The sequence below is a fragment of the Crocodylus siamensis genome, chromosome 4, assembly GCF_052110815.1.
Source record: "Crocodylus siamensis isolate JL-2025a chromosome 4, ASM5211081v1, whole genome shotgun sequence".
In the NCBI taxonomy this organism is placed as follows: domain Eukaryota; kingdom Metazoa; phylum Chordata; order Crocodylia; family Crocodylidae; genus Crocodylus; species Crocodylus siamensis.
In genome coordinates, this window is record NC_143398.1 from 165,612,836 (window position 1) to 165,632,141 (window position 19,306).

At 41.0% G+C, this 19,306-nt stretch overlaps 1 protein-coding gene across 4 annotated transcripts in view; it reads right to left on the reverse strand.

Annotated features, from left to right (window-relative positions):
* Positions 1-19,306, reverse strand: part of RAPH1 (Ras association (RalGDS/AF-6) and pleckstrin homology domains 1) — a 177,532-nt gene that overhangs the window by 69,066 nt on the left and 89,160 nt on the right. For 2 of the 4 annotated variants that reach the window (XM_090044782.1, XM_090044783.1), the window contains exon 5: positions 10,168-10,248. The exons of the other annotated variants lie outside the window; for them this stretch is intronic. In XM_090044782.1, the coding sequence (XP_089900908.1) occupies positions 10,168-10,248 (81 nt within the window). The remainder of the gene's footprint in view (positions 1-10,167; positions 10,249-19,306) is intronic. 4 annotated transcript variants of the gene reach the window in all.

A 19,306-nucleotide genomic window follows, 5' to 3' on the forward strand; every position in this document is an offset into this window, starting at 1 on the left:
CTTGTCTCTTTTTATGACCAGGTCACAAAGTGTTTAGATGCAGGAGTGCAAGTAAATATTATTTACCTGGATTTTAAAAAGGCTTTTGACACAGTGTCACACCCAATTCTTACGAGCAAAATGAGTAACTGTGATGTGGACTTTTTCACAGTAAGGTGGGTGAAAAACTGGCTTATGGGACACACCCAGAGAGTGGTGGTTGATGGGTCAGTTTCTCCCTGGAGAGATGTGGGCAGTGGTGTCCCTCAAGGCTCTGTCCTTGGACCAGTACTGTTTAATACCTTCATCAGTGATTTGGATGAAGGTGTTGAAAGCACCTTGTCCAAATTCACAGATGACACTAAACTATGGGTTATAGTAAACACACTGGAGGGTAGGGAGCAAATTCAGGCAGATTTGGATAGACTGGGGAAGTGGGTGGATCAGAATAGGATGCAATTTAACAAGGATAAATGCAAGGTCCTGCACCTGGGGAGAAAGAATCTCCAACACACCTATAGACTGGGGGGGTATCATTTTGATCACCACAACAGTGGAAAGAGATCCTGGAGTCCTGGCTGACGCAAAAATGATCATGAGCCGCCAGTGTGAAGAGGTAATAAGCAAGGCTAACCACACTCTTTCTTGCATCAGCAGGTGTATCACGAGAAGGTCTAGGGAAGTGATAATCCCCCCTGCCCCCCCCATGCAGCACTGGGGAGGCCACAGATGGAGTAATGCATCCAGTTTTGGGCGCCGCACTTCAAGAAGGATGTGGAAAACCTTGAGAGGGTTCAGAGGAGGGCTACTTGTATGGTTGAGGGCCTGCAGGTAAGACCCTATGAAGACAGACTGAGGGACCTGAAACTCGTCAGCCTCTGCCAGAGAAGGCTGAGAGGCAATCTTGGGGCTGTTTACAAACTCATCAGGAAGGGGTCAGCAGGAAATAGGGGACACTCTGTTTACCAGGGCACCCCTCGGGGTTACCTAAAAGAACGGCCACAAATTGAAGGAGAATAGATTTTGATTGGACATAAGGAAGAAATTTTTTATGGTAAGAGCTGCCAAAATATGGAACGAGCTTCCAAGGGAGGTGGTTCTTTCCCCTACCTTGGAGGTGTTCAAGAAGAGATTAGAAAGGCATCTGGCTGGGGTTACTTACCCCAGAGCTGTTTCCTGCCTGGAGCAGGGGGTTGGACCCAATGATCTACCAGGTCCCTTCCAATCCTAGAAATCTATGAAATAGCTATACACATATAATCAAGGTAGCTGTCACACAAACAGAATTCATGCAGTTGAACCCTTTACCAAGAAAGGGAATTTTGTTCTTCCCAGAAAAGCAAATTTACCTATAAAAATCTGTGCTGGTACAGGGAAGTGTACTAAGGGAATGTTTGCTATGGGGATATTTTCTGTGTGTGATGTCATGTGTATGGTCAAGTTTATCTTATGGCTGGAGCTCCAAGTCTTCCAATTGACTGGCTATATCAGAGGCAGCACACCCTGTTTGAGCTGTGCTGATCTAGAGCTTTTCACTTCCCCCTCACAAAGGAAATTTAGTTCCTTTGCACTGATGTAATTTCCTTCCCATAGGTAGGTTTTCCATATAAAAGGAGTAAACCAGACTAATCCATGGTTGACTACACCCTGAATTTGTGACTTCCACCTGTTGGTTCAACCACAAAGAATAGGAAGCAGGCAGGAACCTTGAATAAAAATACAGTATTAACGCTTTATTTAGTTTTCAGCATTAAGTATGAACCCAATTTTTAGTGAGATGCAGAAACTTGCAACCTTTTGGCTCAAACATTATTCTGTTATAAACTGGTATAACAAAAAATAACCTGAACAAAAAATAATTTCCATGATACATGAGCATTTGCCACTGCAGGACTACTTGAAAGTACTGAATCCCCTGAGCATTGTGGGGAAAAGTGTCTGCATTATTGAAATATCTGTTTATGAAAAAAACAAACAGAAAAACCTAAAAAAACTAGGTGACTTTTGCTAACACTGCTTTCCACATCTGTAAAACAAACAAACAAAAAAAGAAAACAAAACACTGAAAATGTGAGACTTTGAAAACAATAACAACAATATATGAATAGTAGTCAGCACACTCTGAGCTATTAGAGTGATAGCAGTAAAACTGCCAATGTGATTTTAACATCTGTCAAAGAGCAGGAAGACAACAGTTCTTTGCAAATTCCTAATGACTTGGCCCTAAAATTCCCTCCCACACATACTTCTAGGCAATGCAGAAATATATCAGATGTTAGGTGGGAAAACGGATAAGAAGCAAAACAGATTAAAGATTGGGGAGAACTGAGTTATAAACTGAGTTATGAGAGTAATTTTTGAAAATGGAATTATAGTTTGGCTAAGCAACAACTATGTGAAGATACAACATTTTTCAAATGCTTGCAACGTGTAAATATCCCAGAAGAACAACTCTATCAGGATCATCACAATGTCAAAACACGAACAAAAAAGGAACAAATTTAAATATATAAATGAGCTAACGAAACCCACACCAACTACTCAATGTTTTGTCATCAACACATTGAATTAGAGTTGTTTAAACAAGTTCCCTTTAACTTCAAAAAACATTTTTACATTTAAAATCCTTTTACATGTGTAGTTCATTTAATAAAAATAGCTCATTATAATGGTTTATAAATAAAAACAAGGAATATGTTTCTTGTTCCAAATTATTTTTTGGACTTCTAAGATTTCCTGCATTCTTTCCTTCAAAGAAAGGATCAACCATCCATTATTTTCAAACTAAATACCAGGAGAGATTCATGGAGCATTTTACAAGATTTTTAAAGAGGGCCCCCGCCCCAAAAAAAATAATCACCGGATATTTATATACTATTTGAACAAAAGATTTCAATGCCAAAACTCTAATTACTCCTTTTCACAAATACTGCGAATTATACACAACTGCAGCTTAGTATAAATAAGCTTACTTGTACATAAACCTCCACAGAGAAGTTTTCCACCTTGTTGCTTACACATACTTGACAACTATATGTGAAAATGGTAAGAGGTATTATTTTACACAATTTAATGTGGTTTCTTGTCAGAAAATGACTTTTTTAAAACTAATGTACATCAAATGACAATATTAGTTGTTTCACATTTTTTGCCTGTCAACACAAAAACACTTTTTCCTTCCACAGCAATGAAATACTCATGACTGGTAATTTGATAGGAAAGGAGGACTGGATTTGGTTTGCCTCCTGTTCTTATTTTACCATATACAAAAAAAAGCTTGGAGACTGGTACCATGAATATTTACAGTAGCCTTAGTTTTCATAAGTAATTGAGAAAGGCATATGCATACTGCAGTACTGTTTATAAGCAGGGGTTTACAGAATTTGAGGCGGCTGCCAGCTGATTTTACAGGCAGATTCCAGGGCTGGTCATCACTTCTGTGGGCTGAGCATAGCGGGCCCTGCCATGCTTCTGATTGGTCAGGGGACTCCAGCAGTCCTGCCCCTCCTCGCAGATTGCCAGATGGCCCCAAACAGCTGCGTAGGTTGTAATGCGTCAATTAATGGCTTCCATGGGCTTAATCCTCTTAGGTTACCATGTCAGGTGGTACTGCCAGCTACAAACGTCGCTTGATCTTGAATGTCATCTTGCACTAAGAAACTGCGAAGCTTGAACATGTATTGTGTGCACCAGGTGTCATTTCCAGCTCCTCACTCACAAACTGCTAGTAGCACTGCATGCTTAGTGTGGTAACAGATTGTGCCGAAGCACAAATTCTACTGTGCGGACACAGGCTCTGATGGCAGCAGTACAGTGCCATGCGAGTCCCCACCTAGACTGGTTACAGACTCCCTGTACCAGTCCTTATGACCTGGACAGTGCTTGAAGGCTTTCTTCAAGGAAGATACCAGACTATCCACATCAGGGAACTGCGTGCACCAGATGTCACTTACTAGGAATGAAATGTTTGCATTACAGGTGACATAAACAGCGTTGGACAGCATTTTGTGGAGCACATCAGAGAAAGCTTTGCACATGTATATGGCATTATCAGACAAGAATGCTGAGATCTTTTTAAAGTCTATGCCATAGCTGGCAGTTACCTTCACGATGGCTTGGAACATGGTAAGAAAACTGACAGATGTCTGAAACACAGGCAGGCCCTGGTCTGTCCAGCTCTTTAGTACATATAAAATGGGCAGCACAGTTATCTTGAGGGTTGCTAGCTTCATCAGCCACAATGGAGAAGGAATGATATTCTCCTAAGGCAGCATTCAGGCACTGTACATGCAAATTAATCGCTACAGGGAGATAGCCTTGACGAAGCTTGTTGACATGTGGAAAACTGCCAGCATCTGGCATGTGTTGGTTCAGGAAGTCCCTTAACTTCACGTGATCAAGTTTCTCCAGCAAGATATTTGCCACTGCGAAAGCCTCCAAGAAGGAAAATAATGCCTCTTGCCTTAGCAAGCTGCTTTCTTGGGGTCCTTTTAAAGAGGGAGGAGACAGTTGCTTGCTTCTTACTGTGACCTTCAGCCTGTGCAGCAGCCTTCTGCTTCATGTGTGCCTCAGACTCCAAGTGCCAATTTATGCTGGTTTTCCTGGACACATCCACAGTTACACTGCAAGAGGTACAGAAGCGTCTTCCCCCACAGAATCATAGAAAATTAGGGTTGGAAGGGACCTCAGGAGGTCATTTAGTCCAACCCCCTTCTCAAAGCAGAACCAAGCCCCAACTATATCATTCCAGCCAGGGCTTTGTCAAGCCAGGCCTTAAAAACCTCCAAGGATAGAGATTCCACCACCTCTCTAGGTAATCTGTTCCAATGCTTCACCACCTTCCTAGTGTGAAAGTTTTTCCCTAATATCCAACCTAAACCTCCCTTGCTGCAACTAGAGACCACTGTTCCTTGTTCTGTCATCTGTCACCATTAACAACAGTCTAACTCCAACCTCTTTGGAACCCACCCTTCAGGTAGTAAAAGGCTGCTATCAAATCCACTCTCAGTCTTCTTTTCTGCAGACTAAACAAACCCCATTCCCTCAGCTTCTCCTCAGAAGTCATGTGCCCCAGCCCTCCACTGGACTCTCTCCAACTTATCCACATCCTTTCTATGTGGATAAGTAGGGAGCCCAAAACTGGACACAGTATTCCAGATGTGGCCTCACCAGTGCTGAATAGAGGGGAATAAGTACTTCCCTCCATTTGCTGGCAGTGTTCCTACTAATGCAGCCCAGGATGCCATTAGTCTTCTCAGCAACCAAGGCACACTACTGACTCATCCATCTTATTGTTCACTGTAACCCCCAGGTCCTTTTCTGCAGAGCTGCTGCTTAGCCAGTCAGCAGTACATGAGATTCTTCCATCCCAAGTGCAGGACTTTGCACTTCTCCTTGCTGAACTTCATGAGATTCCTTTTGGCCCAATCCTTCAATTTGTCCAGGTCACTCTGAATCCTAGCCCTACCCTCTAGTGTATTTATTACAGCCCTTAGCTTGGTGTTATCTGTGAACTTGCTGAGGGTGCAATCCATCCCATCTTCCAAATTGTTAATGAAGATATTGAACAAAACTGGCCGCAGGCCTGACCCCTGGGGCACTCCACTTGATACTGGCTCCCAGCTACACTGTAAGCCATTGATCACTACCCGTTGAACTGGACAATCCAGCCAGCTTTCTATCCACCTTAGTCCATTCATTCATTCGATACTTCCTTAGCTTGCTTGCAAGAATGCTGTGGGAGACTGTATCAAAAGCCTTGCTAAAGCCAAGGTATATCATGTTCACTGATTTCCCTGCATCCACAGAGCCAGTTATCTGGTTGGTCAGGCATGATTTGCCCTTGATGAATCCATGCTGACTCTTCCTAATCACCTTCTCTTCCAAGTGCTTAGAAACGGATTCTTTGAAGATCTTCTCCATGATTTTTCTGGTGCCTGAGATGAGGCTGACTAGGTCTACGTTTACTGGATTCTCCTTCTACTCTTTCTTAAATATGGGCGCTCTATTTGCCCTTTTCCAACTGTCTGGAAGAAAAGGCATTGAGTATTTCAGCCTCTTCCTCATTATCAGCCACTAAGGTGCCTCCACCATTCAGTAAGAGACTTATACTTTCCCTGACCTTCTTCTTGTTGCTAACATACTTATAGAAACCCTTCTTGCTACCCCTGACATCCCTCACTAGCTGCATCTCCAATTGCACTTTGGTCTTCTTGACTTCAGCCTTGCATCCTGAGCAATATTTTTATATTCCTCCCAAGTTGTTTGTCCAAGCTGCCACTTCTTGTAAGATTCCTTTTTGTGCTTAAGTTCACCAAAGAATTATCTGCTAAGCCAAGCTAGTTGCTTGCCACATTTGTTATTCTTCCTGAACATCAAGGTGGTTTGTTCCATCACTCTCGGTAAGGTTTCTTTAAAATACAACCGGCTGTCCTAGACTCCTTTCTCCCTCAGACTGGTCTCCAAGGGGATCCTGCCCGTTAGTTCCCTGAAGGAGTTAAAGTCTGCTTTTCTGAAATCCAGGGTCCATACTCCACTACTCTCCTTTCTTCCTGTTATCCAGATCCTGAACTCAATCATTTCTTGGTTGCTGCTGCCCAACTTGCCATCCACTTCTACATCCCCCACCAATTCTTCCCTGTTTGTAAGCAGTAGGTCAAGAAGAGCATGGCCCCTCCAATGCTTGCACCAAGAAGTCATCTCCAACACTCTCCAAAAACTTCCTGGATTGCCTGCGCACTGCTGTATTAGCTTTCCAGCAGATGTCAGGATGACTGAAGTCCTCCAAGAGAACCAGGGCCTATGATGTGCAAATTTCCACTAGCTGCATGAAGAAAGTCTCATCTGCCTCATCCTCTGGTGGTCTACAGCACACACCCACCACAACATCATCCTTGTTGCTCTCCCCTCTGCTCTCCACTCTACATGCAAGATCTCTGCAGGATACTGTCTTGTACAGTCCAGCACTGAAACATATTTGGCCATCTTGAAAGATTTCTTAGTGTTCATCATCCCTGTCATCATGCTTCCTCAGGTGGAAGCATGTATGCTGTAGGACAGGGGTTGTCAACTGTGGGTATGCATATCCCCAGGGGTACTTGAGAAGGCCCTAGAGTGTACGCATGGGTAGAGATGGAGTGCCGCCACGCATCATCACATGCTGCCACTGTCTATGCAGCTGGATGTTGGGGGTGGGGGAAGCTTATACGTGGCGGCTGCTGTACTGCATTCAGCCGCATGTCACCCTCCACCCCTCCTGCCTCTACATCCGGCCGGCAGGAGTAAGCTGATCCAAAAAGATTGAAAACCGCTGCTGTAGGAGCATGCCTGTGGGTGCTTTAAAGCCAGAGCCAAAACCCTCCTGCTTCCCTGGCTGGCCCCAGACTGAGCTTACGTCAAGGACTCAGCCTCTTATTTGCTCCGTCCCTCATGCTTCAGGATGCCAGGCTTCCAGACTTTTTTTGTTTTTGCAACTTTTTTTTGCTTCCCCACCCCCCAGAGAGCCTGCACTTTTTCACAACACCTGCATTTTTTCAGAGCCCACCTGAAATCACATTTTCTGTGGAAATTGCAAAATCACAATTTTGGCAGGTTCCTATTCCTAAGTTACTTTGCATTTTTTGGAAAAGTGGCATATAAATCTCATAATGTAAATGTATACATACATACAGATATGCCATGCCTCACTCTCAAGGTTAGATAGTTACAAATTAGTTAAGAGCTCTAAAGATTCTGATAAGAAATTAAAATTTCCTAAAAATAAACTTGGAGACAACATTACAGGATGTCTGTTAGACAAGATAAAACAGATGGGCCAATGGGACACACATTTAGTTACTCACTGATCTTCATTATTTATCTACTGGAGTGTATTGAATTGCAGCAGAACCAAAAGCTAAAGATTGACCTCCACCTTTTACTCTTGCATTTTGTAAAGTAAATTCAATAGATTATTTTAATTTTTGAGGCTGCCAGACCACAAGTGTCAACTTCAAGTAAAAAATGGTGCAAGATATTTCAAACTAACTCCAAACTGTTTCACATAGTAATGGAATAGATTACTCTTTCCCCAGTTAAATAACCAGAACACGAACCATGTATCATATAAACATGCTAGCTTTGTCAATTTTAATGTTATAAACTGAATCGTTTAGAAAAAAATGATTTTTAAAATATGCATCCTGAAACTATATGATGCTATGAGTCTGTACATATGACATGCTACATACCATAAAACTATATAAGCTAGCCCAGAAGTTAATTAGTTTTTACACTACTTTGCCAAATTTTACTGAATGTGATGAACCTCCTCATATCATATATCAGGCCATCTCTCTGTAGATGGCATTACTTTGAAATTAGGTACTTACAGGATACGATATTGAACCCAGTCTTAATTCAGCAAAACTCTATCTTAAATTGTAGCTCTTCAATATAGCATAACTATATTTCATTCATATATATTTTTAAATAATTACAGCCCCTATATTATTAAAGCTTAAAACAGTATCATAAAACAGCATGCAGTTAACTTTACATTTAACATCATCAGTATAGACATCACATGCAAAAATTAATGGAAACTGAATGAAAAAAAATGCCTAAAATTTCCTAAACCGTACTCCTTAACTTGATGCTCTTAGTTTTCTGTTAAACAGAAGATTATGTCTATAGGCAAACACTATGTCTCAGTCATCATCCTGTTAAGGTGCATTTCATAGAATGACTTGTGGGAATAAGATGAGAATGTGTGATATTAAGGACTCTTAGGAAGACATCTTGCCACGTTTCTAATGGAAATATCTACAACACAAAACTCAATGCTACATCTGATTTAGCCAGCTGGGGGCACTGTTGTGCAATTCATGCTTTATAGATTCACTCTAAGAACTTAAAAATAGTCCACAAATCCATTTAAAAATGTCTCTATTTTCAAAGATGTAAAAGAAAAACAAAACATAGAAAGGGGGTGGAAACAGGAACAGTGACATTCAATAACGGGTAAAGCCCACACTTCGGCACTCCCGTCTAAAAAGGTCACTCTGATAGAGATTCCGATTGTATTGATATTCCCTGTTCTTCAGACTCTGGCCTTGTAGATTCAGAATATTCTGATTTGAAAGATAAGAACTGAACAAATGAATATATATTAGCATTAAATAAATATAAATACATTAAATTCTATAAATGAGTGACTTGCTAGAGTTTGGGTTTTTTTAAACTTTTCTTTTATTGTTTTATAGACAGAAGCTTCTATTTCTGGCTCTGCCATTGGCCTGCTGGGTGACCTTCAACAAACTGCTTTAAATTTATGCCTCAGTTTCTCCATCTGCAAAATTAACCCCCTTTTTAAAGTGCTATGATATCTATAGATGAAAAGCACCAAACAATGAGCTAGGTGTTACTACAGACTGGTCAGCATACAGTGAAGAGATCTCCTATGTTGTCCTCCTTTACAATGGCTCAAACTTTGTCAGCATCAGCCACGTTTAAATGCACTTTTAAAACTCGAATGTAAATAGGTTTACTCAAACTAGCACAACAGGAAGTTAATGGTTAGAACAGGGATTGGCAACGTACAGCCTATGGGCCGGAACTGGGCCATGGTGTCTGGGACTGGCAGCAGGGGCGCTTCCTGCACCCTGCAGAGTGTCCTGGGTGCAAGCATCCTCTAAACAGTGTCCCCACAGGTCACCACCTCAGGTCTCCTGCTCTGTGCCAAGGGTTGTTCCTTCATCCCACTACTGCACCGTGCAACTACACTCACCATTGAATTCAGGGTTGGGGATGAAAGTCTGCAACAATTGCTGGTGATGGTAAGCAGAGGCTGCAGTATAGGGGGACATGAGAACAGCCTGTGGCACAGAGCAGGGAGGGTTCAGGTGCTGTGAAGGGATTGTATTGTTGGTCCATGACAATAGCTGGGTCACAAGTGGCAGCCCACCTGACCTCTGGGCAGTAGCTGACCCCTGGGTTAAGGGATAGATGAGGATCAACCATAAGGAGTCTACAAAAAGTAACAAGTAATAATATATATAATTGCAGGCTTTATTGTTGACATATGTCAACATGAAGGTCTTGAATTATCAATGTAGCTTATCTTTCCCAAGTATACTAGTATAACTACACACACACACACACACACACACACACACACACACACAGAGCCAGACAGATGTCTCAACTTACAGGAGCCAGCTCAGCCTCCTCTTCTGTGAAGTCAATGTGACGCTTGGCCTGCTTGATAGGTTGTCCCCCAGAAACATTATGCTGTGAAAATGTGGGAATGGGGGAAGAAGAGAGGCAAAATGAAAGGAAAAAAACAAAAGGAAGGAGGAAAAAGGTACCATTTATTTTCATGCAGGAAGAGGGGGAAGAAAGTCATGTGAACCATTAAGGAAAAACAAATTAAATATAACTACATTAAGGAACATGCAGCATCTCAGCGCCCACCCCATTATCATGCAAATTGATCTATGATTTTTAAAGGGAAGAACAGACTTTGGGTTTTAACTTCGGCATCATCTCAAAACAAGGGAACAACATATTTGTGTATCACAATATATATTTTAACCTACAACAAAACAAGAATCACAAATTTCTGATGAAGTACACTGTTTATTTCTATTCATTGCTTCTTTGTTACTGCTTCTTTTTCAGGTCCACTAAAACAGATAAGTGACGCACAAGATACATTATAGTGGGTTTCTCCCCATGGTATACAGCCACCAAACACACACACACACACAAAGAAAGCCAACAAAATTTATTTTTTTCACCTAGATTTTATACCTACGAGGGGGCCCTCTCCCTCTATATATATAGTATACAAGTATGTGACTATGATATATAGACTCTTACGTATATACCATGGTGCCATTTTCTACCTTTGCAAGCAGGAATAGTTACTTCAGGTTTTTTATTCCATCTTTACTTTACAGAACAAAGTATTTCCACTGGCCCTAACACTATTCCCTAGCACTTTTGAACAACTCCAGATAAATCAAGCTTTTCAGAGAAATGTTCCCTTCTTTCCTTAACCCTCATTTAATAAAAAGAGAAAAGAGTTAAATGTGCTTGAAGCCCCGGAACACGAATAATTTTAAAGGCGGGAAATCCATCAGGGTTTAAAAACTGCTTTAGACTACTGAAAAATCAGTGTGTCCAAAATCTCCTGCTGGTCATACAGTATTTGTTGCTTTTCCTAAAAGATGCTTAAGTATTATTCTTGTTAAGCTTCCTAGCTGAAAGCACAGAAAATTCTGTCCTTATTGGGCATGTTCCAGTCTGGCAGGTCCTACATGTGACTGGACTTCACGTGTTATTCCCACAAATCAACTGAGAATGCTTCCAGTCCAGAGTAGGGGGAGTCAGCAGGATTTCCTCGTGGAACTCCTATCAGCAGCAGGCCAGAACAGGCTTGTCTACATAGTGGCAGTCATGGGTTCCAATGAAGACAGGGTTGAGTGCACACCACCCATGCGCCAGCTGATGAACTCAAATGAACTTTAACTAAAGTGTCCCCACTGCCATTTTTCAGTGTGGAGATGCTGATACACATTACGCTAGAGTCTGCTGGCACATGGTAATTACCATGTGCCAGCAGACTCGATTAATCCTGTTTGGTGTGATGTGCTGTAATACAGCGTATCAGAGCAGCCTTGATGCATGTATATATGCATCCTAAAAGCTGCACCTTTTGTTCAGCCTACCTAAAATAAGAACTTAAATGTACCTGGGTCTATGGCACTTCAACTCAACAAAGCAGCCTCCTAAACATATAGTACTGTCAGGTCTGTAATTCTGCTTAAAAAAAAAATCCTTCCATTTCAGTTTAAGTTAAATCAATGTTTATTATCTTACCTGCTAACATTAACCAATATCATGTACAGAAATGGCACAGCGGCAAGGCAAGAAGGAATGACAACTTCCAATTCTAAACTGTCCGTTCTGAAAAAGTGGAAGTTTCATTTCCTGGCATCAAGCTCCTCTATGAATTTCACAAAGCTCCATTTTTCTTTCCTTTAGAGTTATATAGCAGGACATGTGGTTTAAAGAAAACTAAAGGAATTCCTTAGACATTCTAGAATGTATTGCTCAGCTGCCCTGTCCTTCATTTTGGTCATCTGTTCCAAATTTGGTTTCTGGCAATGTGCAGACTAAGAATGAACAAGTAATCTGTTGCTGATTTTGTATAGATATATCTCTCTCCTCTCTCCCCCAATACAAATTGCACTTTAGTCAACATTTAAATTCTAACAGTTTCAACTGGACAAAAAACTGATACATAAAACAGGAAAATATTTTATCATCATGTATTTTCAACCTTTCTATTAATTAATCTTAGCTTTCACAGACAATTTTCAAAAAGTGATGTGCCTAACCACCTTTAGGTGCCTTATACAGATATCTTTTGATATCATAATATAGTCAATCTCATTTCTCTGCTTCTCTGTGAAGGTTTGGTTCCTTGATCCAAGCCTGCCTCCAGTGAAGTATATATTGCATAGTTCTTCTTGGAAACATGATTCATTTGGAGGGCCTTTCTTTGTTTTAAGAGAACTTCTGGGGCTTAAACTCCTGTTTGACTATTCATTTCCCTTACCTGCGTTATGAGTACAAAAAAATATATGTCTGAACATACTGAAAATATTTTTAGTAGGAAGCCTTTTTTGTATCAAGACACTTACATCGGTTATGAAAATAGATTCCTCACAATAGGAGAGCTCATAATCTATTTTTGATATATTACCCAGATCATCTAGATAGAAGAACTTGGATTTATAAGGAAAGGACTATTTGTATTTATACAGTACACTGTTCCAAATTGTCATCTTAATTGATAGGAGTTTGGGAAAAAGGAAAAGTGATTTATCTAACTGAGACATAATAGAATAAAGTGTCAGAATGTTTAGAAAGGTCACTTTACTGGAGACAACTGTCATATTAATATTAAATGCTACTCCATTGTCCTTAACATCATTAATCAAAATTTTTTATGCACACTCACTTGGATTCAGCTCAACTGACTACTACAGCTATTAATATCTATAATCTCTGTGCAACAGGAAAAAGGCTATAGTTTAACTAGCCTAATTAGAAGTTAAGACTTGAGTTGGGTATCTTCATCCTAAAAGGTGAAAGAGTTGAGCACTGGATTGACAACTGCTTAAAATCTCTAGAAGAGCATGGAAGGAAGAGAAGAAGCACAATAAGCACAGCTGTATTTGAATTTTTATGAGGCACTCAGATACTGCCGTGGTGACCATCATAGATGTTTTTGTAACCGAATAGAAAGGTATCCCAGTACTGATTTGCATTACCAATGAGGAACTCTTGGCTCTTAAGAAATGGCAGTAGATGTGGACCAATTAATCTGGGATAGCAGAAAAGTCTGCCTGTTCCACCCCAGTATATATGAAGTGTTCCATCTTAGGTTTAGAGGAATCTGTTCACCTGTTTTCAAACTTTCTTTATTTTTTCCAACAACATGATGTGTACTAACATGTCAATGCTTACTCAGGATTTTGTTAGTTTCAAGAATAAGCATGTTTTTATTTCCCTCTCTTACTCCTCTTCATAGTTTTTAATGGATATAAAAAGAAGCAATTTAAGGTGAAAGAGAAATAGTCCAGAATGCTGCCTCCTAAACATTTTAATGTTGCAGAAGTGGCAATATTTATCCCTAAAAATAAATACAGTGAAAATATAGTTCATTTTCTAGCAAACAGTACACTAAAGAGTGTTTACTTTGGAAGTCAAATGCAAAATTCCTTTGTTAATATCAGTTTTGCAAGCCAGTTGTGATAAAGACGTAACTTTTTTTTTTTATTTAACTGGAAAGATGCCACTTCCATTAGCAGTGCACATTCTAAAGCTGAACTAAACAATTGGTTCAGTGCCATCTCAAAATGGAACAATGTCGCCTACTGAATCAAATTCGCTCATCAAGGAAGTTTTCCTGGGAGACTTCCAATACAAGTACAGACCCAAAAAGAGCCTCCCTAGTTTCTGTGATCTGAGACATATCAAAGGACCATGACTGCAAGCATGGAAACAAAAATATGTAACATGGATATTAAAGATGAACAGTTAACAATAATCAGGATATTAAACATGAAAATATTAATTGAATCACCAAGGTATTGCAGCAGTTCAAGTGTAACACTATTCATTAAACAGATGGAAAGAAAGAAGGAATAGTTAGGCTTCCAGAGCTACGCACCAACACCAAAACAAGGTTCAATTTCTGTAAATCACAGAGTACCATGAATTAAAGGAAAATTATTAATTTTTAAATCCATTTGCAATCAGTTCAAGTTTTGACAGTATTCCTGGAAGACAGTCTATGAAGTAGTGAGACCCTGTTTCAATACATCTCCAAGTTTCACTTCCTTTTCCATTTTACTTCACATCCAAAATCCTTCAAATCCCTCACAGCAGTTCTCTTCCCTCAAAATTCTTACATTTCTCTTTAAAACAAAAATTAAATTCTCAGTAACAAAAATTCTCCAGAAAGGGCTTCTTTCATAAGCTACCTTATTGGTAGCAAATCATACAAAAAGACTGGAGTATTGGTCTGAATTAACTACCTGTGATGAATAGCTAAGGTATTTGGATATCACAATGAATAAAACAAGTTCCTGAACACATCAATATGTAATTTTTTATCTTTAATACATCTGGAATAAAAACTTGGCATGGAAGTCTCGTTTTATTTTTATTTCAGCAGTATTTGAAAACTGGACTGTTGATATTTTTACTGCCAACAAAGCTGAAAGTCAGAATAATGTTTCAGGATGATGGATGTGCACAATTTTCCTCTACAGCTGAATACATAAACATATATTTTAGACACAAACACACATGATTTTTCAAATGTAGAGGAATCTCTCTCTCAAACAATTTGTGACAAACTGTTCAAGGGGGATGGGGAGAGATGGATAGAAGGAGGCTTTCAATGCCATGTCTTATACTTAAGTCTTTCAAGATGCTAAATGTTATTTCTAAAACAAAAACAAAAAACAAAAAACAGGAAACATCTTAAAATACTGGCAACCCCCACTTAACACTGTTTTGCTTAGTGGTATTTCACTATAATGCTCATTTTAAATTTATACACGATCTCACTTAGCTCTTAGCAAGTTTCATTATAAAGCTCATGGTTGCTAAATCTGGTCATTAAAAACAGTTGCGGTTGCCATCTTGGGCCGTCAAATACTTTCAGTTTCACTTAACGCTGGGTTTTTCAGGAACCAATTAACAGTGCTAAGCGAAGGCTCCTTGTACATGTTCCTTAGTGTACAAAGTCAGCAATGGCAATGCCCTAAGAACTGGCAGAGAGCAAGTTCAATTTAAACCCCAGTTTACATCCTAGTCTGTTTTGTTCAACATCCAACAATCAGCAGTTGGGATGTAAACAAAGTTAAAACAATTTGTTTAACCTCCTCTATTTATATAGATTAAACAACTAACCAATAACAAAGCAGCTCGGTCACATTTTCCTCTGAGACTACAGGTACTACTCCACCTTCCCCCTCCCACCTCCCTCCAGCATGCCCTGCTGCCTTCTGATTCCTGTTGGGGCAAGGATGGGCAATTATTTCGGCTGGAGGGCCACTTAAGTTTTGTTGAGCTGTCCACTGCAGCAAGGGTAGCTCCGCCCTTGACAGCTGCCCTAAGCTTTGATTGCCATCTTAGGACTGGAAGTCCTGTCCTCTAATCCCTGACCTTTGCCACTGGACCGCCCTCCCCTTGCCTGCAGAAGTAGTCCTTTTGAGGGAGGAAGGGGCTTTGCCATCACTGAAGTAGAAAAAAAAAATTATATACTAAAAATCAAACACCTACTATATACCATATTTTAATTTTATTTCAAAAAATATTTTTGTCCTGATTTATGTGCATTTGTGTAGGCTATATAGAGGTAATTGCATAATAGCTCAAAATAAAGTCTTACTCATATATGTTGTGTGTGGGGGGAATGAGTAGGGTTTGTGTGTGAGCATGTGCGGGGAGAGTTGTGAGTAGGAGGATTGTGGGTGTGAGAGAGCAGGGGTGAGGAAGTATGTGGGGGAGGATGTGGTCAGAGGTACATGGGCTCCCCAAACATGCTCCCCTCCAGTGGCACACAGTCCCCATTGCCAATGGCAGCAGCAGCAGCAGGCCTTCAGGGTACTCATGGCCCATGACAGGCAGAGCTCCCCAGCAGCGCAAGACTCCAGCCAAGTTCCAGGAGCTGCATGTGGCATCAGGGAGTGGGGCCAGGTGAAGTGCTCCCCACAGCAAATGTGCAGCTCCCAGGACTCAGGTGGAACCATCTCTCCAAGAACAAAATATAATTGCTCTGGGAACCAAACTTTAATTTCACTTACATTGTTTTGTTTAAATTAAATTTTATTTTATTAACAGTTATAAACAAAAATTGGCTTTATTTATTGAACACCTCATATTTTGACTTAATTTTTTAAATATCACATGATCCAAAGCTTTGTCTTCTTATTAAAGATTACCACATATGCTAAGATTTTTCCCTGATGGAGGTCTGATTTTCAGAAGCTTGTTGAACTTTATCCCTACTATACAGTTGGTCCAATAAAAGGTAACACCCTAAAAAATCCTTGCCTCTTGCATAATGTCTGGACCATTACAGCTAAAACATCACTCTTACACTACCATATGAGATTTTTCCCACACATAGTGAATTCTGGTGAGGTACCTAGGACTATTTCAAAATGCATAAAGGTTCAATCTACCCCAGTTTCAACGTTTTGTTCCTCTGAGAGAAGCTAAAATATGAACAAGTACAAAAAGAAATTAATATATGTACACTATGTACAGCTAAATGATGTTATACTGAAGACTGTAAGTCAACTCCACTTCGCAAACCGGGTTAAAAATTGAAAGAACTTTATCATATTAAAGGGAAATGCTGTACTGTGTCAGAAACCAGATGGCAGGCTTCATATTTATCTGCAACCTCTTCATTCAGTACACACAGGACAGTAACAATGACCGCCCATAACTAAAACCTTTCACCAAATGTCAGACATAAAAACTAGCTGGCTGGTCATGATTTATATTATTCTTTTCCATTCCATCTCTACTACTTCCCTCTACTGCTGTCTAATAAACAATTCATTGCAAGAAATCTTCTCTGGGGTGTACGATTAATCAATCAACCACATTCCTTCCTTTTATTCATATTATTATATTTATATCACTTACTAAATTAGCAGCTTTACTTACAAATTATGCCTTACCACCTCAGATATTTCAGACAGATCATTTTGATCTGTCACTCGTTACATAAGTAAAAGGCAGAAGCACCAATCAGGTTGTAATCATGTAAATACAAGCGTCAGTTAAGAAAGCATTTTAGAAATAACTCAGGAAAGACCGAGCTGCAACTTTCCAATTGTTTAAATGAGGTTACCCTTTTTATCTATGCAAGAAGTGGTTACAGTGGAGGGCCACACCCAGAGAGTGGTAGTGTATGGGTCATTTTCAACCTGGAGGGATGTGGGCAGTGGGGTTCCCCAGGGCTCGGTCCTCAGGCCCGCACTGTTCAACATCTTCATCAGTGACTTGGATGAGGGGGTAAAAAGCACCCTGTTCATATTTGCTGATGACACTTAGATGTTGGGGCATGTGGGCATGTTAGAAGGATGGAATAGGCTACAATCAGACCTAGACAGGTTACAGGGGTGGGTGGACGAGAATAGGATGGGATTCAACACTGACAAGTGCAAGATGATGCACCTGGGGAGGAAGAACCAGCAGCATACCTGCAGGCTGGGGAACTCCCTTCTCATCAGTGCAGAGGCAGAAAAGGATCTTGGAGTCGTCACTGCCAAAACGAATATAGGCAGGCAGTGAGAGGATGCAGTCAGGAAGGCCAACACCCCCTTGTCCTGCATCCACAGATGCATCTCAAGCAGGTCCAGGGAGGTGATCCTCCCCCCTCTATGCGGCACTGTTCAGGCCACAGCTGGAGTACTGCATCCAGCACTTCAGGAGGGATGTGGACAACATGGAGAGGGTCTAGAGGAGGGCCACGCGCATGATCAGGGGGCAGCAGGGCAGACCCTACGAGGAGAGGCTATGGGACCTGAACCTGTTCAGCCTCCACAAGAGAAGGCTGAGGGGGATCTAGTGGCCTGTTACAAACTAGTCACAGGGGACCAGCAGGCACTGGGGGAGTCCCTGTTTCCCCGAGCACTACCAGGGGTGACTAAAAATAACAGTCACAAGCTGGCAGAGGGTAGATTCAAGCTAGATATCAGGAGGCGCTACTTCACGGACAGGGCAGCTAGGATCTAGAACCAACTTCCAAGAGAAGTGGTGCTGGCTCCTACCCTGGGGGTCTTTAAGACAAGGCTAGACAAACACCTTGCCGGGGCTGTTTGACCCCAGTACTCTTTCCTGCCACGGCAGGGGGTCGGACTTGATGATCTGCTCAGGTCCCTTCTGACCCTAACAACTATGAAGCTCGGAGAGGGGACTACAAGATGACAGAGAACCCAGAGAACTTATGAACCTACATGCTGAATTTCCCTCTACCCCCAAGTCAAGGTATCCTTAGAGGCTTTATTTGGAGGGGGGAGGGGTTAGGGGGGTCTTTAAAAGTCCAAATCTTGAGTATAACAGAAAAGTCCCATGTCCTTCTAGATTAAATTCCATATTAACCTTCTATAAAACTAAAAAACTATGTTTGGTTTTATTTCATGAAAGTCTGATTCTCCCTCCCTCAATTCCCATAAAATGTGGGGGTAGGAAGAAGAGGGCAGCAGCTTAAGAACATGCAACTGCTTCAGAGGACAAGGAGAGGATGTCAAAAGGGCAGAGCTGCTAAGTCATTGAACCTCCTTGTAAAAGCTATTGTGGCAAGAAGGATTTTAAAGGGCAGCAGCCTCAGGGACAAGTTGGGAGTAAGTATTCACAAGAGAGCGAGGCAGATAATAAGAAACTAAACTCAAGGGGACAATGCTCTTAACAAGGTAAGAAGGGGCCAACTAAAGAAAAGGTCTTTCTCTTGGCATCTGTACAAAGCAGTTCTCGGCCTTGTTTCCTCACTTCCCTTGTAGTTTTCCTTCAAAGACAATGCTGTCCAATCCTGTCTGATCAGACCATCTTCTGTCTTTCTGTTCATGATGAAAGTCATAGAAAAAGACAGTTTTGTGGGCCTGGTGCTAGAATTAACTTTTAATTTTCTGCCTTGGGAAAGTCCCTGGATATGAGCCAAAGTAAGGCAGGTGATGCATCCTCCCCCTTAGGCACAACTGCTTAAAACAGGTAAGTTCCCCTATCCTGCTAGAAAGCGATTCTAACA